The sequence below is a fragment of the Puma concolor genome, chromosome B2 (genome assembly GCF_028749965.1).
Source record: "Puma concolor isolate L17-30 chromosome B2, mPumCon1.1.hap2, whole genome shotgun sequence".
NCBI classification, from domain to species: Eukaryota; Metazoa; Chordata; class Mammalia; order Carnivora; family Felidae; genus Puma; species Puma concolor.
In genome coordinates this window covers 9,192,434-9,218,976 of record NC_141671.1, presented here as the reverse complement: position 1 = coordinate 9,218,976, position 26,543 = coordinate 9,192,434, and the positions used below count along the sequence as shown (strand labels likewise).

At 44.6% G+C, this 26,543-nt stretch overlaps 1 protein-coding gene across 2 annotated transcripts in view; it reads left to right on the top strand.

The window, feature by feature from the left end:
* Nucleotides 1-26,167, top strand: part of E2F3 (E2F transcription factor 3) — a 78,376-nt gene extending 52,209 nt beyond the window's left edge. The window contains exons 2-7 of one of the 2 annotated variants that reach the window (XM_086706148.1): nt 12,421-12,532; nt 14,150-14,351; nt 15,879-16,037; nt 19,279-19,393; nt 21,102-21,237; nt 22,508-26,167. In XM_086706148.1, the coding sequence (XP_086562274.1) occupies nt 12,421-12,532; nt 14,150-14,351; nt 15,879-16,037; nt 19,279-19,393; nt 21,102-21,237; nt 22,508-22,770 (987 nt within the window). In that variant the 3' untranslated portion in view covers nt 22,771-26,167. Of the gene's footprint in view, nt 1-12,420; nt 12,533-14,131; nt 14,352-15,878; nt 16,038-19,278; nt 19,394-21,101; nt 21,238-22,507 lie in introns of both variants that reach the window. The other variant, XM_086706147.1, reaches the window with a different exon arrangement.
* Nucleotides 26,168-26,543: the final 376 nt, after the last annotated feature.

Sequence of the window (26,543 nt, the reverse complement as noted above, 5' to 3'; positions counted from 1 at the left end):
CATGACACAAGGCTACCAGATGTCTGCTTTCTGTTCTTTGCAATACTTAAAGTAACACTTCACTACGTTAAGAGGAAGTTCTTCATTTAGTTCTTAGGTTCATAAATCTTTCAAAAGTGCTCTTACTTCTTGGCGTCCATTTGTCATGCTCCTGTATGGGGACAGTTTGTGAAACTATGTCTACTCAGGACCAAGTGTCCTGTCCTTTAGAGCCATGGTAGTCATTAAACACATGCTGTTTTCCTGAGATTTAAGATGCTTGCACTGTGCTGCAAGCCATTTTACCAACTACATTCTGAAGTCATTCTCTGTGAACTCACTGGTTGAGATTCAGAATAGTTACTCTGATGTTTCTACAAGAACTCAACGGGAGAAAGTTTGCCGAGAGATTTTTTTGGTACAAGTCATGAAGAAATTAAATTAATATTGTCTAAAACTGTTGTGTCAAACCCATAGTAAGAATTTGTTTACAGCTCTTCATTAAACCTATAAGTTATCTCTTTAGCTATAAATCGTTGAGGACGTAAAAAGGAGTATCTTTGTGTGTTTAATTGTCATTGTTTTCTATGGATGGGATGAGGTTCAGCTATTCAAATGGACAGCTCAAATTTGCTTGTATTTTTAGTACCTCTTTTTAGTCCTTATGTATAACACCAAGCAGGACAGAGACATAATTCCATTATCCAAAAACATGATTGGCTTATTTCATAAAATCTCAGTATTTGGTGTGAGCAGTGTAAGTATCCTTTAATAAAAACATAAATTGTAGGAGGATAATGGTTTATTGCATGAGTCCACACACTGTGACCCATGGGCCAGATCTGGCCCCCGGCTTATTCTGTAAATAAGTTTTATTGGAATACAGCAAAACCCATTTATTTACGCATGATGGCTGCTTTCCTGCCACAGAAGTGTTAAAGAACTCAAACAGGGCCGTGTCCGACGAGGTCTAAAATATTTACTACCTGGCCTTTTGCAGAAAATGTCAACTCCTGGTGTATTCCTTTGGTACTGAAGTGAGGTAAAATCCTAAGACCAAAAATGAGGAGTTGAAAAGGAACATCAAGATAAACCTAATAGTACTCCATGTAGAGTGTAGACCTGAAAGGGAATAATTAAGCTTGAGCATTTTGTGGGGGATTCAAAACCTTTTGCCCTCTCCATTTGAGAGACCACAATGGTTATTATAGAAAAGGGCATCCCAACATTTTTTATTATTAAAAATCTTGCTTATTTCCTCTTATTTCATTTGCATGACATTAAATCTGTGTCATTTATTAACCAGGCCCTTCTCTTGGGCTTCTTATTCATTTACTCTTAATTTGGTATAGATACAGAATTAATCTGTAAAAGGTTTTTAGGGTTTTTTGCCTTTTAAGATCAGTATTCAATTATTGGGGTAGAGTCTTGGGTAGGAAGGGTATTAGGGCTCCTGCTCCTCTATGCAAAAGAAACCAGTGCCTTTGTGATGGAAGTGCCTGGCACCATGCCTTACATATAGTGAGTAGTCGGTATCATGTGCTGATGAATGAGAATTAAATACACAGACACATCTGGTTCAGAAAGGCAGATTGTCGGGGCGCCTGAGTGACTCAGTTGGTTAAGTACCGACTGTGGCTCAGGTCATGATCTCACGGTTCGTGGGCTTGAGTCCCACATCGGGCTCTGTGCTGATAGCTGGGAGCCTGGAGCCTGCTTCGGATTCTGTGTCTCCCTCTCTCTCTGCCCCTCCCCTGCTCAAACTCCGTCTCTGTCTCTCAAAAATAAACATTAAAAAAAAAGGTGTATATATATATATACATATACATATACGTATATGTATATATATATACATATACGTATATATATATGTATATATATATATAAAGAAAGGCAGGTCGTCAAACATAGTTTTCTCCTTTCCCTTGAAACCCTATGAAAATAATAGTAAACAGTTTGTCATTGTTGTTTTTCATTATTCACAATGAGAGTGGGGCTTTTAGCAGACCAGATCATTGGGCAGATTCCTGGAAAGCAGGGAAAGGATTGAGGAGTAGCGGTCAGTAAAGTAGAACAGGAAGCTATGGCGGAGAGAGCGTGGGTCTGCCTTGGAGAGCCTCAGGAGTCACAAAAGCAGAGGCAAAAAGGATGTTCCCATGAAGGACTTCCTTTAAGTAGGAAAAGAGGACAATGGAGAAAATAAACAGGAAACAAAAGAAAACTTCAAAAGAAGCAATTAGTGGTGAAGGAGAGGCGCCCCTAGTCATAAAGAACAAGATGCTATAAAAAGGGATTGATCAGAGAGCAAAAGCAAAACAAATACTCTTGGAAATGAAAAATCTAGTTGCCCAAACTGAAACAAAACAAAACAAAACGAAACAAAAACCAAAACGTAGTGAATGGAAGTTAGATTTGATGTAAGGATGACAGAAAATAGGAGCTTTAGAGGATCCCTCTAAGAGGAATAGGAATTCCCAGAAAATGAGAGAAAACGAGAGGGGATGATTTACAACATACATATTTCTTCTAGCTCAAGGCCAAGCCGGTAGCTTCTAGGAGCCCAGGAGTCCCTCACACCGTGAGTGAGAAAAGTTGCACACCTGAACAGATGTTACGAAATTTTACAATAAATGGAAGACAGGCCAGGCATCTCTCAGAGAGGTTAAAAACCCAGTAGTTCCAAGGGAATGAGGATCAGTGGCCACAGGTCTCTCACCATCAACACTGGATATAAAAAGCACTAGAACAGTGGCTTCTGAGTGCTGAGGGCAACCCATGTTCAGTCTGAAATTCTTTGCTTACCCAGCCTATCGAGTGTGAGGATGAAATACACATTTCAGATATACAGGGACTCAAACGTTCCCTTCCATACTACTCTTCGGATGTGTCCCAGGAAAGCAGTCAACTAGCATTGGGCTCGGGAAACTGACTCTGTCTCAGGCAACAGAAGGCAACCCCAGCTGACTTAAGCAGCGAAGGAATTTATGGAAGGATATTGAGGATTAGAGAACCAGGCTCGGAGGACAGGCAGGAACCAGCAAGGACCAGCAGACAGGGCCACAGCCAAAATGTCAATCCACAGAACGAATCCAGTGGAATCACAAATCTAGTGATTTCTTCCGGGCTCCAGCAGCCATCGCCAGCCGGCCCGCTGCTCTGCCAGAGCCCCTCCGGGTTCTGGGTCTGGAGTGGCTGCGTGTGTCTGTCCTCCCGCTGAGGTAGCAGGACTGGTCCAAGCTCTGGGGAAGCTGGGAAAGAGCACAGGGAGTCCTCTACTTCCATGATAGAAGGGCAGCTATGCCTCCCACATAGACTGATCAAGTGGGGAGTTTCCTAAGCCTGGGTGGGAAGGTTCAGAGGCTGGGCAGTCAAATAAAGGGACAGATGTCCCCTTCAGGCTTCCACACTGTACAGTGAGTGGAAAACCACAGAATGACAGCTTTGCAACAGGCGCACAGAACTGTCCGTCTAGGGTCTAGACAGCAGGAGGTCCAAGTGTTTCAGGCAGGAGAAATAGTGGGGACTTGATAGAATGGGTAATACAATGGAGAAAAAGATGTGACGGATATGAAAAGGTGAGGTAATCTTCGGTTGGATGATAGTCATCGCTGGGGGGCTGGACATTTTCATCCAGAAATAGCTGTGCAAGCTTATTCCTTACAGATGCAGAGGTGACCACCAGGAGAAAGAATAAAATTGATTCCCCTGGGGAGGTAGCCATTATAAGCTGCCTGAACTAGTGGGTTTTTAAAAATCATGTGCATTAATTTCTTTTTAAATTGTCTTAAAGTATTCTGTTTTGTTTTGTTTTCTAAGTAGGCTCCATGCCCAACTTGGGGCTTGCACTCATGACCCTGAGATCAAAAGTCGCATGCTCTACCAACTGAGCCAGCCAGGCACCCTGTCTCAAATTCTTCTTTTTTTTTTTTTTCCTTTTAATGTTTATTTATTTTGAGAGAGTGACAGTGTGACTGGAAGAAGGGCAGAGAGAGGGAGAGAGAGAATCCCTAGCAGGCTCCACACTGTCAGCACAGACCCTGGTGTGGGGCTCGAACTCATGAAACCATGAGATCATGACCTGATTGGAGATCAAGAGTCAGACGCTTAACCGACTGAACCACCCAGGCGTCCCTCAAATTATTCGTAAAAACAAAACAAATGTCTGTAGAAAGGGAAGCAATCACCAGTTCATCAGTAAATGGCTTTGATTTCAGAAGTTCTGCCCTTCAGAAACATTCGTATGTCTGTGCTTAGATTCCCAGACCAGTCTGCAAACACAAATTATAGTGAAGATATCCTAGATCTGTAGTTTAAAAAAAAAAAAAAAAAAAATGGCCAAGTTTGGGGGCATTCTAGGTACCCAGTGATGGGGAAATTTAGCTGGGGCAGGGAGGCATGGGAAGGAGCACGTCTGAGAGAAGAGAGACTACTCTCCACTGGTGGTGGCTGGGATGCGGGATTTAAGGGGAAATCTTCACCAAGATAAAATGCACTCTTGTTTCCACACGCCTCCGTCTGCGTTTCTGTTCAGTTCCCCAGTTCCTGGGAGACAATTCGCTTTCTGATTAGGCTTTCTCACCTAATAGCTCATAGAGACGCTGCTCCTGTCAATTCTGAACTTGACCTGGCTGAGGAAAGCCGGGGAGGACCTTAGAGCTCTTCATCCTGGGTAACTTGATCTCAAGGAAAAGGGGACACTGAGTGTGGTTTATAACCACATGGCACGGAAGGGACTGTGATGTGGCCCCTTCTTCACCCTCTGCACCCAAGCCCCTCCCTACTCACCAGCACCTCTGAACCAGAGTTCTGGTTCAGCCCCTCCCAAGTCCCAAGTCCCTGTGCTTCTGCTTATGCCTGGACAGCCTTCTGGAGATCGTGACACCCAGACCTTTCTCTGCAGGACAGAGCCCCTTGCCTTCCAGGATGTGGCTCAAACACCGCCAGCTCTTTCCACCCTCTCCAGACCTCCACCATCTTCTCCATCCAGCCCCCCTTCCTGCCTTCCTGCCCCCAGCCATGGGCTCATTGTGGCATTCTTCATGCATTTCCCATTATTTGCCTGGAGCCTCTCTTATAGCAGGGACCACCATGTTGCCTTTATAATCACCTGCCTGTGCAGGGCTGGGTACACAGCAGGCACTTAATAAATATTTAATGGATTTTAAAATGGTTAGCCAGATTGTGTTAGTGTGTAGTCACAGCTGGAAACTGGGAATTCCTTTCTTGAAATCCTCCTGCCCTAACCTACTGACCTAAGGATGGCCAGAACCCAAGTGTGATTCACCTGCGGTCTGGTGTCAAACTAGAGATTCTCTCCATTGGATCATTCCGCTAAGGAGCTTAACCTGGCCCTCATATCTTTTTAGCCTCCATATTTACTTCTCTTCGTCCTCTGCTTGAAACGTCCTGCCTCGTCTTTGGCCATGAAACAAAACGTATCATGGATCTGGTTCTTTCCTTTGCCCAGGTCTCTTATTAACGGGGGTAAAGGGAGTTTATTTTAGGGTTCAGTTTGTGAACGACAGCAGGCCGTGCCTTTTTCTTGATTTAATTCTTTTCCTGTGGCTCAGCCGAATGGTAGATAAGAACACCACTTCCCTCCCCGCCGTGAGGGGGGATGCCCTTCTGTTAGTATGGCCCGTTTCTGCTTTGAACTTATACCCATGCCTACTGAATGGTACAGAAGATTTTTAACAGTCTAAAAACCAAACCAGCAGCCTTCTTTTGTTTAACCTCCAATGGAAATTTTTGTCTTGTTATGCAAGGAACCCATGATCACTTTTAAATGATTTAGAAAGAGGAAAATAAAATCACTGTAATCCTACCACCCAAAGATTAATACTCTTAAACGATTTAGTGTACAGCCTTAGATATCGTTTCTTCCTATGTGTATAATTTGCCTACAAAAATAACATTTTACATTCACACCTACTTTTCTTTTAAACTTACATATATAGATGCATATCATTAATTGCACAACCTTCCATTATATAAATGTACAATAACTTACTGAACTTTTCTTCTGATTGGGCATTTATGTTGGACATAGGTGGAAAAATATAAATATTCAAGAAAACAGCTGTGCTGTTTTAAATAGACAAATCCTAGAAACAACATCAATATTCTCAGAATATACTCCAAAGAATAGAATTGCTAGGTATAACTTTAGTATCTATAAAGACACATTGCCTTCGGGGCGCCTGGGTGGCTCGGTTGAGCGTCCAACTTCGGCTCAAGTCATGGTCTCAAGGTTCGTGAGTTCGAGCCCCACATTGGACTCTGTGCTGACAGCTCGGAGCCTGGAGCCTGTTCAGATTCTGTGTCTCCCTCTCTGTCTGCCCCTCCCCTGCTCTCTCTCTCTCTCTCTCTCTCTCTTTCTCTCAAACATTAAAAAATTAAAAAAAAAAAGACACATTGCTTTGTCAAATAAATCTTACAAACTATAAACATGAAGTCATTACCCCATATTTAATTTTACTTCTCAGAGATAACCTCCATTAACATTTGCTGTGGGTCTTCCTCTATGGATGCATGGAAAATTTTAGAGCGAAGTCTATATTTCATAGTTTTTTTACCCTTATAAAATCTTCAGATGTGTCCTTCTGCAACTTTAATTTTTCCCCCATATGTTTCTTGAAAATCTTCCCAAATATGTAGCGATTAGTCTCCAGCATATGTATGCGTATGCATGCACACATATGTGTGTGTGTATATATATGTACATTCCACATACATACATACAAACCTTACAGGTTTGTGATGTCAGAGCTTTGTGCCTTACCTGCCAAGAGACTTTGGGAATTTATTCCTTGGTTCATTCAAAATAAATAAGTGAATTTGTCTGAGTGCATGCCGTGTGCAAGGCTGCTTGAGACCTGAGCTCATGGTCCAAGGAGGAAGCCTGGAGCATACACGTGCGTTGTGATGGCAGTCAGGCCGCGGTAGCCCAGAAGTTGCTATGGCAACAGGAGGGCCATTTCCATCAGTCCAGGGAGGTCGTGGGCTCAAATCCTGGTATCTATGACTCACTAAGGTAAACCCTTACCTTCTCTGCCTCAGTGCAAGGTGGGCATAGTGATACCCACCCCACAGTGCCATCACGAATGCTTACAGTAGAAGAGTGCTGACTATCCATTAGCAGGTATTTGGTTAAGTAAACAAGTTGTGGCATATTAATGAATCCGGCATTATGTAGCTATGAAAAATAAGGTCATCCTGTGTTAATAAATGCATCATTGGTGTACAGTTTTTTGTAAAGTGCAATGGTCTCTGTGTACATACTTATATTCACATAGATTGTCTAAAAGGAGATCAAAGGAACTTAATAGTCTTGCCTTTGAGGAGGGGATGGGATCAGGAGTGGGAGAAAGAGTTGCTTTCCTCATAGACACATTTGTGCTCTTTGAATTTCCATATTCCTTTTATTGTGTAAAGGAAAGTTTTTTTAAAGTCATGAATAAAATAACTTGGGGTGCCTGGGTGGCACAATCAATTGTCCAACTCTTGTTGTTTTTGTAATTTTTTTTAACTATTTATTTTTGAGAGACAAAGTGCGAGCAGGGGAGGGGCAGAGAGAGAGAGGGAGACACAGAATCCGAAGCAGGCTCCAGGCTCTGAGCTGTCAGCACAGAGCCTGACGCAGGGCTCGAACCCACAAACAGTGAGATCATGACCTGAGCTGAAGTCGGTCACCCAACCAACTGAGCCACTCAGGCACCCCGACTGTCCAACTCTTGACTTGGGGTTCTCTCGATAGATAGATAGATAGATAGATAGATAGATAGATAGATCTGTCCAGACCCCACTCATGATCTTGCATGCTGTCTCTCTCTCTCTCTCAAATAAATAAATAAATAAAGCTCTAAATTTATCATAAAGTAAAATGACATCAGTTTAATATAACTTTTCAAATGTTTTCATGTGGCAGTTTTTCACAATCCTTAAAGTGGTTATAAGCATGGGTTTGGAGTAGGCATATTTAACTGACTGCGGGAGCTTGGAAAAGTTATTTGAGCATTCTAAACCTCCGTTTTCTCCCGTAGAATGGGAAATAATAATAACAACTACCTTGTAGGGACGTTGTGAAAAGGAGATAACATAATCAAGTGAAAAGTAATTACCATGGTGCATGATACATTATGAGCACTCAAATATCCCTTGAGTTCTAGCTAATGCTAGCATGCTAGATCTATCGGGACTCCAGGCTGCAAATAATGGTCACCGAAGTCAGTTTTCTTCTACGAAAAAAGGGAATCTGTTAGTTCATACAAAATGGAAGTCTTGGGTAGACCTGCCTTTGGTCATGGCTATTTCTAGCACCTCACTTGAAGGCATTGGGACTCAGTCTCTCCAGCTCTTTACTTCCATGTTGGCTCAGTTCCCAGGTAGCCCCAGGCTGACTTCCTACTAATAACTCCCAGTGAAAAGAACCCAGTACTTTCCCCATCGTTTCTAACAAAAGTCCCACACTGGCGGATTCTCCTGCTTTGATCATAGGCCCATTAGCCAAGGGATACTGGAATACGCTGATTGGTGGGCCCAGGTTACAAGACTCACCTTTGAACCCTCTATGGGAAGGGCCAGCCTAAGATGTTGAGCAGTGTCAGGGTTTTTGCTCATCAGGCTTAGAGACAAAGAAACCACCTGAACTAAGAATTGTGGAGAAGTTTCTTCCCCGAAGGCAAAAATAGGGTCCACAGATGCCAGATGGGCAGAAACTATGGTTGTTCCCCCCCCGCCCCAGCCCACTGCTTGGCTGCCTGACAGTTATTACTAATATATATATATTTTTTAATTTTTTTTTCAGAAATTTAACATTACAACATCTTAGTTTGGGTTGACGTTCTAAAATTAGCACCTACTTCATTTATAATAAAAGCCACACTTGGTAATACCTCAGAAAGATGCCACGTGGGCGATCTACGTAACCTCTCTCCCGTCCAGCCTTTATTCCTACTTAGGACCAGATGGCTGGGCCTTCCGCTGAGCACCAGATAGATGAGTTGCTTTACTGATAGGGGCCATGTGATCTGAAGATCTCTTTATAAACAGAAGAACTCAACAGTTCAGGGAGATGGTCACACTCATAAGAAACAAAAATTGAGCTGATGGGAGAGAGATTTCCATCTGTCCTGGTGTGAGCAGAGACCGCCCGTACTGTTTAAAACCTCCCATGTAGTTGTTTGTTTGTTTGTGTGTTTGTTTTTACCAAGCACGTGCGCCTAAATTTGTTAAGGTGATGCTGCTCCATGACGTATCAAATGTTCAGCCAGCTCTTTCCCCAGAGAGATTCCAGTTAGTGTGCCCGTCCTCAGGTCTGCGACCTGTAAGTCCTAAGGACTACTGTGTGTTCATCTCAGATCCAGTTCAGCCCCTTCCACTACAGCGTGGAGGAATGCTAACAGGATAGCCTGGCAGAAACGCCCATCTGGAAAAGGAAAATGACGCAGTGATCACCTCTCAAAGCCTGTCACGTCTACTCCGCAGGAATAGCTCGTGTAGCCGATATGACCGCCCCCAATTTCTACCCTCCAGGAGGATTTGCTGGGGCTGCGCTTCTTCCTCAGCTCATTTCTTTTTGGCGTAGATGGATAGGCTTGGTGATCTATCCCCTTAGAGGCTGAGATCTCATAGATTGTGAGGATTCTAGGACTTAAGGATTCTCTGGCAGTAGAAGTGCCCTTAAGATTTAGTAGATTTTCCATCAAGTATTTAGATTGGTTCAACTCTCCAAAGTCACACAACCAGCCTAGTCCTGGTCCTTGAAGTTAGATCTCCGTTTCTTAGCAACAGATCTCTGGGAATTTCCCCAGCCTACAAGCTTACTGCTTTCCTTGGGTCTTCGCCTCAAAGCAATTTGGAACAGTAGCCTGTATGGGGGAGGGAAAACTAATATGCCCCCAGGCCCCTGGCCAGTGAGCAATTCTTTATTGTGAGTGTTCAGGAAGAGTTTACAGACTTAGGAGCCCAAGAGTTCTGGGTCTCCCATTTGACTCCCTGCTGGGGACCTTAACATGGAAAGAATACAGCGGTGTACCTCTTGGATGGCTTTCTGTGGAGAGAAAAAGCCTCCGTAGCAAAGCTGCTCCCCTCTCTACTTCTAGGTGAGCCTCAAATGGAGCTTGCCTCTATCAGTGGTGACCTCCTGCAGGCCGCAAGAAGTGACCCACCCACCCTGCCGCTCTTCACTGAGGCTTTGATTGGCTAATGCCACTGAGAAGTCTGGGGAAAGACCAGCTGTTGTCCCCAGCATATGACTTGATTCAGAGTTTTGAGTGATGGCCTTAGACCCCATTCTCTCCGTGTCTTCACTCCACCTTCCCCTCTAGAGCCTCTGTTGTCGGGTAGTTTCTGGCTACTGTCAACCTTACTGGGAAGGCACAACCCCTTCTTGCCAGTGGTTCCAGAAAAATTCCTGAGTTGGCCTTTGTTCACCCAGGTTTGGTCATGTGCCATCCGGCCCAGTCACTGTGGGGGAGGGGAGGATGGAACACAAAGATCAGGCAGGCCCAGATCACCTGTGTGCACAGATGTGCCTGTGCTGGCACAGGGAGGGGGGTGCTCCCCAAAGACAATCAGAGGCTTTTACCTAACGAAGAGAGTGTTTGCCAGGCCAACCAAAACAACAGGCCCACACGAGGATTTGACAGAATATTTGGGAGGGGAAGATGAAGTTAAGAAATTTACTGAACGTCGTTCCTAGGCCTTGAGAGTGAACTTCAGCCCAGCATTGCCCAACAGAAAGATAACACGTGGGGCGCCCAGGTGGCTCAGTCGGTTAAGCGTCCGACTTCTGCTCAGGTCATGATCCCAAGGCTTGTGGGTTCGAGCCCCGTGTCAGGCTCTGAGCTGACAGCTTGGAGCCTAGAAACTGCTTTGGATTCTGTGTCTCCCTCTCTCTCTGCCCCTCCCCTACTTGCGCTCTGTCTCTCTCTCAAAAATAAATAAACATTAAATTTTAAAAAATAGCATTTTTCAATTATTTTTATTTTATTACTCAATTAGTTAAAAACAAACATTTAATTTAAAAAAGGAAAGCTAATATGTGCCACAAATGCAAGCCACATAGTAAAAATATATATGAAACAAAACAGGTGAAATAATCATTTTAATACTGTCTGATTTAATAATATTTTAGAAAGCCAAAATATCATTTTGGCATGTAATCTATATAAAAACAGTTGGTGATGGATTTTGCCCCTTTTGGGGGCGGCACGTTTTCAGAATCCAGTGTGCATTTGACACCTAGAGCACATGTTGATTCAGATGAGCCACACGCGGCTGTGGCCACTGTAGCGACCAGAACGAGATGAACTGATCACTTTCTACAGAGAAGCCAGCAAAGCTCTTACTTCTGTTTCTGTGTCGTGAGGAGTTCTGTGAACTTGTGCATCTCCTCATTAGGAGGATCTGCCCCAGAAATGAGCCTAGAGACACATGGCCCTGTGGGGTGTCCAGTCGGTACCATTCCTGTCTGGACACCTGTCACACCCAGACGTTGGCACACAATAATTACTTACTTCAGTGATCTGTCTCCTCTCAGACTCTACGCGCTAGGGAGGCCGGGACTCTTAACCTATCTTGCTTTCACCTGCGTGCCCTAAGCCCAGTGCCCAGTCCGTAGACACTAGGTGGATATTTTTGTAGTGAAATTAGATCAAATTAAAAACTTGAAGACCTCCACGCGTCAGGTGTGATGACAGAATTGGAGACAGTAATACCAGGGGCATTTGCAGTATTTGTTATTCCGGTGAATGACCATTTGTAGTCTGTGACTAGTTGTGTTACTGTTCAATCACTCTCGCATTGAATATAAATAGAGAGAGAGAGAGAGAGAGTGATTGAACACCTACAGAAACCCAGGCTCTGTGCCAAGCACTAGGTATACAAAGATAAGTGGGAAACGGTCCCTGCCTTAAAGGAAATGAGACACGGAGAAGTAAAATAACCCTTATATGCAATAAGTGGAGGATACAAATAAACAGTGTTTGCGGGAGCACAAGGAAGGGGGTCCTGCCCAGATTAGAGATGAGGTCGGCGGCAGAGTTTTGCAGGGGAAAAGTGAGTTTATGTTCCGCGATGCCTGCTGTCGTCTTAGTGTCTTGCCCCACGCCTGGCACGTATGTTGAATGAATGAATGGATGAATGAGCGAGCAAACGAACGAACGAACAAGGTGGCTCCTGATCCTGATCCTAAAGGACCACTGGCTATGTCCTCCATCTGATGGGTAATCCGTTGCAGGTGAAGAGAGTTGACGTGATAGCCCGGCCCCCGGAGCCAGAACCTGGCTGTGGGGCGGGCCAGGGCCCCGAGTGCGGCAGAGCAGAGGCCTGAGAGCTGGCAGGTGCCCGCAGCCCTTGGCAGACACAGGTCACAGACAGCCCCGCCCCTTGTGACTGCCCACGTGCCCAGTGACCAATGCTTGTGCTTTCACATTGCAGGCCAAGCGAAGGCTGGAGCTGGGAGAAAGCGGTCATCAGTACCTCTCCGATGGCTTAAAAACCCCGAAGGGCAAAGGAAGAGCTGCACTTCGAAGTCCAGATAGTCCAAAAAGTAAGGATGCTCTCATCTCATATTCTCCTTGGTGTGGGCTTCCCACCTTTCAGAGCTTGTGGCCGAGAGGATGCCAAGGTGTGAATAATGCTGGCATGTTGTGTCCTTTTTCATCTCTCTGTTCCTATCCAGAAAATTAAATACAGTGTCTCCAGATGCCCCGCAAAGGGTTTTGAGTCACTTCGGGACCTGAATACTGATTGGGGGGGGGGGGGGCCTCTTTGAATGTGTGTGGTTTCACTTTTCCACTTGGAATACAAGTTCTTTGTATTCTATACAAATTTAAATTCTATACCATTCTATAATCAAATTTAGTTTTAACTTTCCTTAACAGACATGACTTTGGAGAGCAGGCTTAACTGGGGCTAGACAAACCGCGCCAGGGCCGGGGATGTCTGCGCCAGCCTGAATCTCTCTAACTAAGCGGAATGCAGTGTAAGAATTCACCGACACTAATACACTGCAGCTAGTTTTCCTTTCCATCGATTGCTTTTTCTGGGAGAGAGAAAAAAGTAGGTTGAAAACAGCTAAACAGTCCTTTATGTCTTTGGCATTTAACATAGATGCTAAATTAGACTTTGTTCGCTCCTCTCATGGAGTTTATGAATGAGGCAGTCCACAAACGGTGTGTAATGCTCAGCGAAAGCCTTGACCTGGGCACCTGTGAGAGAGTAAACACGATATTGAATAAGGACATTGCATTCAAGAGGGATGGGGCAATTCCACTGAAAGGCAGTTTCAGTATTCTTCATCCACTTGAAGCATTATTTGAAAAAGTGGTGAGTAAGTCACACACACACACACACACACACACACACACAGAGGAGTCTGCAAAGCCAGTTAAATTGAGTCTGTCTGAGCCCATCATGTCACACACACACACACACACACACAGAGGAGTCTGCAAAGCCAGTTATATTGAGTCTGTCTGAGCCCGTCATGAAACACTGGGGAGACTTTTCAGCCTGGCCCCATCAGGTTAGGCTCCCCATGTGCTGCTCCCCTGAGGCTATCACGCTTTTTCATTAATTCAACAGATATTGTTGAACACCTACTATGTGTGGGATTCTTCACTAGACCCAGAGAGTAGGGGAAGCCAAAGTAGAAACTCCCAAGAAATTCACAGTAAAACGCTTTATAATCAAACAGGAACTTGTCCTGTCCCTTCCTTTTCTTTTTCTTTTTTTTTTTTTAATGTTTATTTATTTTTGAGAGAGAGAGACAGAGTCAGAGTGTAAAACAGAGAAGGGCAGAGAGAGAGGGAGACACAGAATCCGAAGCAGGCTCCAGGCTCTGAGCTGTCAGCCTGGAGCCCGATGCGGGGCTCAAACTTGTGAACCACGAGATCATGACCTGAGCCCAAGTCGGATGCTCAACCGACTGAGCCACCCGGGCACCCCCTTCCTTTTCTAATAAAGCAATTTCATAGCTTTCTGTAACTTACCAAAACACGACAGCAACAGCTTTGCTTCAACACTAATACTTGGGCTGCAGCGGGAAAGAGGGCTTGCCTACCTGCAAAGAAACCCTTCATTTCTTTACCTCTCCCCCTTCCCTGTCCCCCCACCCCCACCCGCTCGGCTTTTGTTTTTCTTTAAGCTCCAAAATCTCCCTCAGAAAAAACACGGTATGACACATCCCTTGGTCTGCTCACCAAGAAGTTCATTCAGCTACTGAGCCAGTCCCCTGACGGGGTCTTGGATTTGAACAAGGCAGCGGAGGTACTGAAAGTGCAAAAGAGAAGGATCTATGACATCACCAACGTGCTGGAAGGCATCCACCTCATTAAGAAGAAGTCGAAAAACAACGTGCAGTGGATGTGAGTACGAGCCAAGGGCCCCGGTCCCAGGTCTCACGTCCACGCCCACACTCCATTTCCGCGGTCCCCTTCTCCCCGCCCCTCAAGCAGGTCCTTTGTCAGAAGTTCAGAGCCTCTTTGCACAGAGCCCTTCTCTTTAGATACTTTCAGAGACGAAAAGCTTGATTAGCCTCAAGCCAGGGGATCCTGGGATTCAGTGGGGGGGGTTGGGGGGGGCCTGCAGATGTCAAGTAAGATGCTGTTCATCTGCTGTGGCGATGCCCACGTGTGTGCTCCCGTGGCAAATCTAAAGGCTGCTCACGCGTGTCGTTGGCTCGTCTCTAACAGGCGTTTGGAAGTGAACGACGCTGTGTGTTAACACATCCGTGTGTATACACCATTGCCACATTATCCTTAGCCGTGGCTCGACCAGCAGGCCACCTCACTTTCTGAGTAAACTGAGGCAAGACTGAGTTGCCTCGGTTCCTTCTGGAAAGCAGGGATGTTAACACTTGCCACCCACACGTGTGATTACATGTATGATCATGCCGCTCGTGAATTATTAGACGGGGCGCCTGAAGAGCCTCTATTTTAGAAGGAACTTTGAAAGCGTTGTGGGGAGGAACCAACCTCTTAGAGGGTAGCTTTGGAAAATAGTACCTCAGACACGATAAGATGAGCGGGTAACTTTTTGTACTTTTTTGGAATTTTGTGACGACTCAGTGACCCATTTTGGCCTGTTGGGTAGTGGCCTTTGTTCTCCCATAGAGCACACAGATCCGTTCCCTTAACCTCCTTTTCCTTGTCGGTGGTTGGTATAAGGCCCTCAGAAACTACCTAGGTCTTTTGTACTTTTCGGATGATATTTTGTTGAATTTTGAACCACTCCTCATCTTTTCTTTCAAATTTTTCTCGCTGTGTCTCTCCATCCTTCTTCCCCCTCTCTTTCTCTTTCCCCCCAGGAGGCATGTGGCAGGGAGGAGGCCCTCTTTTCGCCCTTTGAATTGGAGCCTTCTGAAGAAACAGGCCTCCTCTGGAGAAAAGAAACCTGAAAATAGCAGTGTTGGATTTTGGGTTGTTGTGTTTTGTTTTTTTTTTTCCCCCCCACTTAGTTTCTATGGTGTGAGAGGTGAAGGACGGTGTGGAGAAAAAAAAATAGGTGTATAAATGCTCTGATTTTAACAATTGGCTAACAAGCAGCGTGACCTGTGTCAAGAGGAGACATTTAGGGCCGCCTGGGTGGCTCAGTCAGTTAAGCGTCCAACTTCAGCTCAGGTCATGATCTCACAGATCATGAGTTTGAACCCTGCGTTGGGCTCTGCACTGACAGCTCAGAGCTGGAGCCTGGTTCGGATTCTGTGTCTCCCTGCCTCTGCTCCTCTCTCTCTCTCTCTCTCTCTCACTCTCTCTTTCTCTCAAAACTAAACATTTTAAAAATTTTAAAAAAAAGAGACATTTACTCAAAAGACCATTTCTCCCTTCCCTCCCTTCCACCCCCACCTCTGGTCCCCCCCAGCAGCCATGATGAGTCTGTGTTTCGGTTTCCAGGGGCTGCAGTCTGTCTGAGGACGGGGGCATGCTGGCCCAGTGTCAAGGCCTGTCGAAGGAAGTGACCGAGCTCAGCCAGGAGGAGAAGAAATTAGATGAGCTGATCCAAACCTGCACCCTGGACCTCAAACTGCTAACCGAGGATTCAGAGAATCAAAGATATCCTTTGTGTCACCTGTTCCTTGGGGGTTAGCGCCTTCTAGATTACATCGAGAGTTGACAGGCTGACTGTTAGGCACAGGTAGAATTTTACTCTGGTTTCACCCAAGTCCATGTATATGTGTGTGCGTGTGTGTGTGTGTGTGTGTGTGTGTGTGTGTGTGTGTAAATCCACTTATCTTGGTTTTAGAACTCAGTATTTATGGAAAGATAGTCTCACTGGACAGTATCTTCTCCTATCTATTTTGATAGCTGGGTGGTGACTGTGATTTGGGGTTTTTTTTTTTTGTTTTTTTAAGCATGTTATTTATGTGTGGTTGGGACATATGGACACACTCATAGCGTAAGGCAGCACTATTATAAGACATGTAAGGTGTCGGTGTTAATATTAATGACAACACCCAGCAGATTCATCTTTGGCTCCCCAGATTTCTGGTGGGCGTTAGCTGTCATGTTGGGGTTCTCACATTCTATTTTCTTTTCATCAGATATTGGAGCGATCGGAATTTGTTGAATCTGTCTGGGCTACAGCTGAAGGAATAAAGAGAGTAGAGAAAAACCACACTATAACTTCCCATGCGTTAATGCTGATTCATAGCACCAAGATTTCAGAAGTACCCCCACCTCACCCCCCCTGCCCTGCACCGCCCCCACCCCCGGCCCCAAGGCCTGCGACATCTCAATTTATCCATTCATCTACAGACATTAGTCTCTGGAAGTAAAATTTTTTAAAGCCAGTTCTTGTCAACTGGCTGACAATCTGTTGGCCATCATGGGAAAACTTACTGTTCATCATCCCCCCTTCCAGCAAGAAGGGAGAAAGATTACTTCATTATGTTGACAAGAAGATTTTGCAATATTCTCAGTTTCTAGAAGAAGACAAAGCCAATGTTTTAAGACCCCATCTCTAATCTGCATTCCCCACTTGTGATCATTCCACATTACCCTTTATGGCTGATAAGCTTCCCCTTGGAGGGTGTGGGGACATATATTTTCCAATTCAGGCAGTATTTTGCTACTGTGATTGTTCGCTTTCTGTTGGCCGAAAGATTCATGTTGTCAGCTGATGATTAGTGACATGGAGAAGAGGTGTGATGATTTGAACCCCCGATGGTGGCCAGAGTGGGTTTATCAGGAAAGAACGCAGAATAACTCTAGTGGGGCTGCTTCCTTCATTGTTTAGTCGGGAGCCCCGTGGAGGAAGAGACGGGGTGGTTGTCCGTGATTGACAGCTCTCTGCAATGTGTAGCTTACGGCATGGTCCCCTACATTAGCTTTCTCTGGGGCCATTGTTCCGGAAACTGAAAGCTTCCTTGCGGGGAGCTGCTAACCCAAAAAAGCAAATTCAGGAGGGAGCCACAGCGGAAGTACTTTTAAATTTGTAAGATTAGAAAATGCGTTTGCACAATTTATTTCAATTCGCCACTCAGTTCCGAATGTGGTACAGCTTGTTCACAAATGTGTTGAAACTTTCCTTCCTGCAGCATGTTGAGTAATTGTAGATGAGTTTTTAATAAGTTCTTGTCACACAGCTTTTTTTGACAGTGGGCTGTGGAATAGGTACCTGGCTGTCAGTTCCCCCAGCGTTCTCGGTAAAAATTCACACCAGTCAGTTTGCTTCCTTGATGAAATAAATGGGGACCTAAGACCTGGACTCCCATGTGAGCTTGTCCCATCAAGCTCAGCACCGAATTAGCCGTTGTCTGAACCGTTCAGACTTAAAGAAGATAGTCTATGAAGATGCCCCTAAAACGATATACAGATATGAAGTGAATGTGCTTTACTCTGCAAAGTACGTTCCTTAGCTTCCTTCAATTTCTAATAAAAGTCCACTGTTCTAAGAGACATTTCCTCCTGGCTCTCTAAACCCTATTTCTGTATTAAACATGTCAGATCATTGACTCTATGTGCTGTATTACATTACCTGCAGAAAGGCCTTCATTGAGTTGTGATTTGCTGTTTTATCCTAGGCATTTTTTGTGGGCTAACATAAAAAATGCAACAGGCTAGAAGACATTGTACATTAATTATGTCACTCCGTGTGCCTTATAGAAGAGAGCTACGTGAGTTCTTTTACTGCCGAGTAAGAACGTGTCTCTCTAGGCAAGCTCGCGTGAATACTTTTATCATGTAGTAAGTACCATATTCTTTCATGATATCCTCTCAGGTTTGCCTGCCAGGGCACTCAAAAGAATTGTTCAGTGAGTAGAAGTCATTAGCAAGGGTACTGAAATACTGTTTGCTCTGTCTTCTAACGGCAGTGTTTCTCAACTTTGTTCAGTAGCAGAGCCTTGGGAAGCTGCTTTTCTCCTTGTGAACACTGAAATATTGACAGTTAATAATATCCTACAAAGGATGATTTTTGTAACAGAGAAATAATGACAGTCTTATCAATGGGCAGTGTATAATCACCCACAGCCCGGGTGCCCTTAAGAATACGGGCTGTTTGGGGCGCCTGGGTGGCGCAGTCGGTTAAGCATCCGACTTCAGCCAGGTCACGATCTCACGGTCCGTGAGTTCGAGCCGCGCGTCGGGCTCTGGGCTGATGGCTCGGAGCCTGGAGCCTGTTTCCGATTCTGTGTCTCCCTCTCTCTCTGCCCCTCCCCCGTTCATGCTCTGTCTCTCTCTGTCCCAAAAATAAATAAACGTTGAAAAAAAAAAAAAAAGAATACGGGCTGTCTGCCTGAGCAGTCTTCTGAATTCTTCCGCCAAAAGATGTTTGCTACTCACTCATTCATTTGGGTGGCTGCTGACATTTGCTAATAGTCAAGCAGCAGCTAGAAGTTACCGGAGTTTCAGAAAATATATGGGTATTAGAACTTACTTTTTTTTCCCCCCTGTAAATTGGGAACTGCCATCACTCAGTTTGAGTGACAGAACACTTTTCACTGAAGTGTATGGAATGTCTGTGCTCCAGAGGAACCTGGCTAGGAAATCCCTGAACAAATTGGGTTTTGGTTTTCTTTGGATAGTTTAACTATTCCGTTTCTGTGTTTAATATTTTAAGTAACCATGGGCTTTTTAGAAATGGGCAGGAAAAAGCTGTGTATTTGTCTTGTGTAGAATATCAACCAGAAGATTCACGGGAGATCCCATATATTTAAAGATCTAGACGGAGACGCTGATATATTCTTCCAAGTCATAAAATACTTTATAAAATTTTTCCTTGCATCTGTTCTTTTGTCTTCTAAATGGTTACATCTGAGGCAATTCACTGGAAGATTTCCTTAACACTCCCTACGTTAGCTTACGTTACATATCAAGATATTCGAAAAATTAGTGGCCTTAAAGACCAAACTGTTATAGTTGTCAAAGCCCCTCCAGAAACAAGACTTGAAGTGCCTGACCCAATAGAGGTAAGGAGATAACATCTTTGTTCATCTGCAGAGATCTTTCTGGAATGCTTGAAGTTAAGGAATCGTGGAGTCGTGGACAAAGGGTGTATCCTCTGAAAAACTGGATACTTCTTTCCCATCTATTTTACTTAACCCGAACTTTAAAAAACATTTCAACAGTTCATTATGCATGGAGTCCCCCAGAGATCAAATTTAACATAGCAGCATTGAACTTGGTGTATGGCTCCCTGTCCCTCTTGTACTTTTTGTTTCTCTATTATCTGGTGGTTCTGACTGATTTGAACCGTTGGGGAATTTTATGTTGATTGCCCTGGACCCACCAGGAGTAGAGGCATTAATGCTTTAATGTATCTCCCCAATTAAAAAAAAAAAAAGTAACCCCCCCAACATATCTTAGCACATTTTCAGAATTTATCTTTTATAACATGTTTACTTTTAAGAAATCACATAAGGCTGTGGCTGAATTGATAGACGAGAATATTAGAAGAAAGTAGGGAGCATGTTTTTCTGATCGGTTTCAGATAATCTTCACTAATATAGGCCTGGACTGTAACTATAAGATAAAGAAATGTAGCAAAAAGGAAATGCATAGAAAATAAGAGAATGAAATTTGCAAGCTCCCATCTAGGGTACAGTTCTCACCTTAAATGATATTAATAGCTCTGTGACCCAGATGAAGAAGAATTTTAGATGTTAGTGTGCCGTATTCTCTTATTAAACTCTGCTCCTATCACGTAAGAATGCTATTCATCCAGTGGTTATTAAAGCTCACATGAAAAAGCCCTGCCAGGGGCGCCTGAGTGGCTCAGTCGGTTAAGCGTCCGACTTCAGCTCAGGTCACGATCTCGCGGTTCGTGGGTTCGAGCCCCGCGTCGGGCTCTGTGCTGACCGCTCAGAGCCTGGAGCCTGTTTCAGATTCTGTGTCTCCCTCTCTCTGACCCTGCCCCGTTCATGCTCTGTCTCTCTCTGTCTCAAAAATAAATAAACGTTAAAAAAAAGAAAAAGCCCTGCCATATAGGAAAAACAACATGGAAATACTGTCTATGGAATATTTAAAAGACCTTTTAATCGTTTGCATAGAAGCAATATATTTAAAGAACACAGTTCACCTCCTCTAGGGCAGGGGTCAGCAAACTTTTTCTTCAAAGGATCAGGCAGTAGGGCGTCCGACTTCAGCTCAGGTCATGATCTCACAGTTCGTGAGTTCGAGCCCCATGTTGGGCTTTGTGCTGACAGCTCAGAGGCTGGAGCCTGTATACCCCCGGCCCCCGCCCCTTCCGCACTCGTGCTCTGTCTCTGTTTCTCAAAAGTGAGTAAACGTTAAAAAAAAAAAAAAAAAAAAAAAGTTAAAGGATCAGGCAGTAAATATTTTTGGACTTGTGAGCCGTAAGTCTCTGTTGGGACAACTCAACTGCACAACTCTGCCATTATGATAGTATGAGGGAAAAAAAAAAAAAGCCAGAGGCAATCCATAAACCATGGGAATGGGCATGATTCTATGCCAATAAAACTTTATTTACAAAGCCAGTTGATGGGCTGGATTTGGCCTTCGGGCTGCAGTTTGCTGGCCCCTGCTTTTGATCGGAGTGGGCTACCAGTGAAGAAGCAAAATAAAGAATGAAAATTACCCTTACTTTCCATTTTTAGATGATAATTACTGTAGCTTTCATTTTTCAGTTTGGACTTTTCTCACTTCTTCTGTTTATAGAGCCTACAAATACATTTGGCAAGTACCCAAGGGCCCATTGAGGTATATTTGTGTCCAGAAGAGACAGAAACACACAGTCCAATGAAAACAAACAACCAAGACCACAATGGGAATATCCCAAAACCCCCTTCCAAAGGTAAAAATCCAGCTTTTTCATTTGGAAACTATGTTAAAAATGAAGGTGATTGGAAGGATCCTGTGTCAGAACCACACGTCTAGGCAAGAAATGAAAACTTTTGTTATTAAACATTATTAAGGTAATTTTTTTTTAAGGCATTGGGACTGGTTACAGAATAAAATAATGATCTTGAGCAAATGACTCCTCCACCCTCGGATGGAGTCCCTCAGGCTTTTGCAATCAGCAGAAACCATTTGCTTAGTGTTTTAGAAAACCAACTCAAGTGCGGAGTGAAGCTGTGAGCTGTTGGGGTGAATCATCAGCGACACTGAAAGGCAACAAGTTTGGAGAGAAAAGCCTTTTGTCGACAGAAGTTGTAGCTGAATTTCCACCCTCCCTCCCCGACCCCAGTGTGATGGGGACAAGACATGGGAGGAATAACCCCGGGGGGAGTCTAAGTTCTCCCCTCTTTTCAGTTTCAGACTGGGGGACGTGTATTTAATTTTTCTTCCTACCGTTTCCCAGTATAGCAGCAAGAATAGGAGTGATTTACGTGAATAGGTTCTGATCTAATACTGAGCAAAAAACAAAAAACACAGCACCTCAGGTGGTAAAACGAAAGACCCCCCCCCTTTCAAAGAGGATATGTCTTATTACATGTGTTTTTAGAGGTATCTTTAAAAAGTTAGTTGAAAAAAGGTTAAGTTAAAATCAGTGAGCCCTACTAGGAAGCCAGTGTTTCACTATTGATATTTTGTTTTGTTTTTCCTTTAAATAGTGACTAACTGGGGGCACCTGGGTGGCTGAGTCCGTTGAGCATCCGATGACTCTTGATTTTGGTTCAGGTCATGGTCCCAGGGTCGTGGGATCAAGCCCTGCATCGGGCTTCATGCTGTGATGCGTGTGGAGTCTGCTTAAGATTCTGTCTCTCTCCCTCTGCCCCTCTCACCCACTCAAGATCTCTCCCTCTCAATAAATAAATAGTGACTAACTGATAGCAGAACAAAGTGTTGGAACTTGTTAGCCTGTAATCTTTGAAATGACTTGTAGTGTCGTTTGCTAACAGTGGACGTTTCAAAAGATGAATGAGTTAGACCAGAACAGAGAAAGGCAGCCCGTCGCTGTGAACAGTTAGCACGAGATGGTCTGGACCGCAGTGTCGTTCTGATCAACCTTAGCAGAGGGCGCATGCTCTTATAACAGTGACGTGCATATTCTTCTAAAAAGTCGATTCGATTTGCTCCTAATTTATTTTTCTGTTTCCCCCATTTCTTTTTCCCCCTTTCAGACTTGGCTTCAACCAACTCAGGACATAGCGATTGTTCAATTTCTATGGCGAACCTTTCTCCTTTGGCCTCCCCAGCCAACCTCTTACAGCAGACTGAGGACCAAATTCCTTCCAACCTGGAAGGACCATTTGTGAACTTACTGCCCCCCCTGCTCCAAGAAGACTATCTCCTAAGCCTTGGGGAGGAAGAAGGCATCAGCGATCTCTTCGATGCTTACGATTTGGAAAAGCTCCCACTGGTGGAAGATTTTATGTGTAGTTGATTATGCATTGTGTGAACTCCCCTTATAAACCAATATTTTTTTATTATGGAACCAGAACATCTGTCATGCAGTGTTGTCCCTTCCTGCCTTCTTCCTCCGAGATAGTATCATGAAGTAAACTACAAACTTCAGAACAAAGCTGACATTTTAATGAATTTAAAAAAAAAAATTTTTTTTTTCGTTTATTTGTCTAAACGCACAGTCGCAGGCGCCCTTGGGAAAGCCCTGCTTTGCCCCAGGCTCCAAAATCTCCTGGATGAGTCAGCAAGTGAGAAAATGTGCAATCAGGTGTCTCTCACCCGTATTTTTCTTCCCCCACCCCCTTCCCGGATTGGCTTGCTGTCCCTGATGGATGGGCTGTCGAATGGGGTCTGGCCACCTGGCCCACTCGAAAACAGCAATCTTCCTTAATAGCATTTCAAGCCGTGCCTTCTCCGCAGAATGCATGTCTTTGGGGTCTGCTAATATGGAACGGAACGGCAGGAACTGTAAACTTGAAGTCATGCAAAAAGTATGAAATGGATTTCTTCAGCTCTTCTTAGGAATATTTAAATTACTGTCATAATTCAGTGTAAGCTATGGACCGCGTGTCCCGCCAGGAGGTCGAGAGAACCCGCACAGCCTTTCGGATGAAGAACTCTGTTTTCTACTATCTGTTGCAGATACAGAGGAACCATAGCGTTCTGCCACTCGAAGCTGTTGTGGATTTTCCTGACTCCGTTAACCACTCCCAGTCCCCCGCCCCCCACGTATTTGTCAGTTTAAAGTTGATTTGTAGCAAATGCTCACTTAGAAGTTCTTTGTGGATTGTTTTAGGCTTTTAAAAAGAAAAATTTTTTTTTAGCCGCCATTGAAGCATTCCTGTGGCACCCATCACCATTTCAATTTAATTGTTTACTTTGAAACGGTTTTTTGCTCATTGGAATGATTTAAGCAGAGGTAGAGAACCTCTACTGATCAGAGCATCTAGACGCGTGGGGCTGCAGGTGTAACAGCTTTGGCAAGAAGCACCAACCCCTTCTTGCTTCCCTTCCTGGGAGCGAGGGGGTCCTGGGGCTCGCGGACACCGGTGGCCCATGCGAGAGGAGAACCAGGTCAGATGACAGAGCGAGTCCCAGGGAGCCGCAGGTGTGGATCCCTCCGTCCTCGGGCTTCCCTCCTTCCCCCCCCTCCCCGGGCCCCGAGAGTGGGGCAAGGGCTCTCTTACACTGCACTCAGGGAGACCACTTCTCAGGATGGGGTCAGATGGAGAGGCCTCCGGGGACAAAGACATCCCCGCCGTGTGAGTGGCATTCTGTGGGCATTCACTTAACGCTGGCGAGACCGGGGCACCCCCCCCCACCCTCCCCCACTGCCCAGGGGGGCTGCAGTCGTCCTGGCCAGAGCCCGGCCCCCTTCCTCCATGAAGGAGTAAAGTTGAACCAAGGGAAGCCGGGAGGTGGGAAAAGAAGCGATAGAATGCCGGGGCGCCTCCCACTTTACTCTTCGGGGGTGGTGTCCCCCAGTTGCTGGAGGCTTCGTGTCAGCCGCACATCCTCCCAGGTACGTCCAAGAATGGCTTTCCCGTGGGCCCCGGGAGCGAGCCTTCTCCCCCCCTCCCCACCCCCCCCACCCCCCCCCGGGGCAGGTGGCCTGGTACCTCAGATCCATTCCTTGGATACTGAAGACTGCAGGAATGAGGGAGTCACATAAGAAACAAACAGAAAACAAAACCCTCAAGATGAAACAAACGGTTAAATTGAAATGCTCTGTGCCTGACACAGTAGCACTCGATTCCTGTGTTGAAGTGAATCGAGACCATCCCCTGGGAAAAACACAAAACAAGACAAAACAAAACAAAACAAAAAACCACGAAAGCCCCAGCCAGTTTACTCTAGGTAGATTTCCACAATATGCAAAGTGGTGGTGGGGTCAAAACAAATGACACCAGCACTTTAAACTCTTTGTGTGGGTATGCGTGGGTGTATGTTTGGGAAGGCAAACAAAGGTGCAGATTATCCTCGTTTTTTCTTCCTCGGCCTCCGTCCCCAGCCTCCTCCCTCACACACACTGGATTTGGTACAAATAGCGGTGTGGTCCGTGATGAAGCCTTGGGGTGGGGGAGGGAGGGGGAGCTTTGTGTCAAGTGCCTACTGGAAATGCACTGTGGGGTGTTTTCCTGTATGGGAAACCGTTTATGCCAAGCTTTCCCCCATTTCCCATATTTATCTCATCTGGTTAGCTGCCTCTGCTCCCAGCTTTGTCTCATTCTCTTTGCCAGCTGCACAAAGCTGATTTTTTTTCCAAAGTCTAAAGACTGAGCTCACCTGGCTAGGTTGCTGTGTGTTCTGTTGACTTTCTCGCGAAGCCTTTGCGTGATGTAATAATGCCGTATTTATTGTTTTTAAAAGAGAAAGGAATACTAATAAGTCTTAAAGAGTTCCTTCACGCGTAAGATTTTTTTTTCCCCCCCAGTTAGTGGGCTTAACTGGTGTACCTTAATTAGATGTCCGTGCCGTGTTCCATTTGCATTAGTCCTTTTCTTTCTGACGTAGTATCTGGCGTACCCAGCGGGTTAGTACTACGGTATTTGTGTTACTTTAAGTACTGAGTCTGCAGGTTTTCTGGTACCATTGAGTTGCTGCTATTAACGCTCACACATGAAATGGCTGAAAGTTACAAGTGTGCAAATTATGACTGCGTGAGCCTTACAAAATAAAGTGTATAAAGGGCAACACATGAGCTGTCAAACAGTGTTAGGTGTGTGTTCATATGTACAGATCTGTGCATAGCGGTCGTTTTATTTAAGTTGATATGTAGTCTACTCACATTTTCATTATCTAGCAATTTTGTACAAAAAAAAAATAGCAATTAATTTGTAAACACTGCCAGAGTATTTTCTAGCTGGTTTGTAATTTTTTAAGAGTGTCATATTGCGTTTTCGTTTTTCGTCGTGGTTTCTGTTTCCGTTTTCGTTGTTTTCAGTGTAGATCTGTAAATAAAACTGCAGTATTTAAAGCTTTATCTTTCAGGAAAAAGAGAGTAAGAACTCGAGGAGTGCATGACAGCCTGTGTGTGAGAGGAAGGGTCTGAAGGAAGATGGCTTTGCAGTGGTATGGCAAGTCCGATTGTGGGAATTTCTTTTCCTACGGGGTACGTGATTTTGTCAAAAGGAAGTATCTCTCCCACAATTGGGAGTAGGCAAACTACTAATCGGTTTAGCTTCGTGTTGTATGCTAGTTTAAAAAAGAAAATATGTAATATAATGTAAAAAAAAAAAGCTTTTATGACGGATTTTGTAAATAGATTTGTTACAGGGTAAACCTGTTCTCTAGCTGTGATCTTACCACTTCAAATGGGTGTAATTTGAATAAATTTTGTATGGTAAAGGATCAATAAAATGATTTTTTTTTTAAGAGTTCAGACTTGTAAATGGCTTTTCTTAATACCATCTCATGTTCCTATGTTAACTTCATTTTTTGGGATGCACTTTAACAAGGGGAAAGGTTGCCCAGAAGCTGAAGAACGTCACATGCCTTACCCTTTATTTGGGACTTGGGGAACACGGGACATCCTTTTCGAGCACCTGTAGTGTGCTTAGCACTTAGAACATGCTGTCCCTCTGGCCACCTGCAAAAACCACTTCCAGATATTGAAGGATTTTTACACTATGGGACAAGTCCAGTTTTATTCGTCATAACAAGTATGAAGCCAAAAGATTTTAATTCTCAAGATGGATAATTACCTCCCTTGTCCAAGATTCTGTATCTCTTGTAATACTGCCTAGGAGCAGG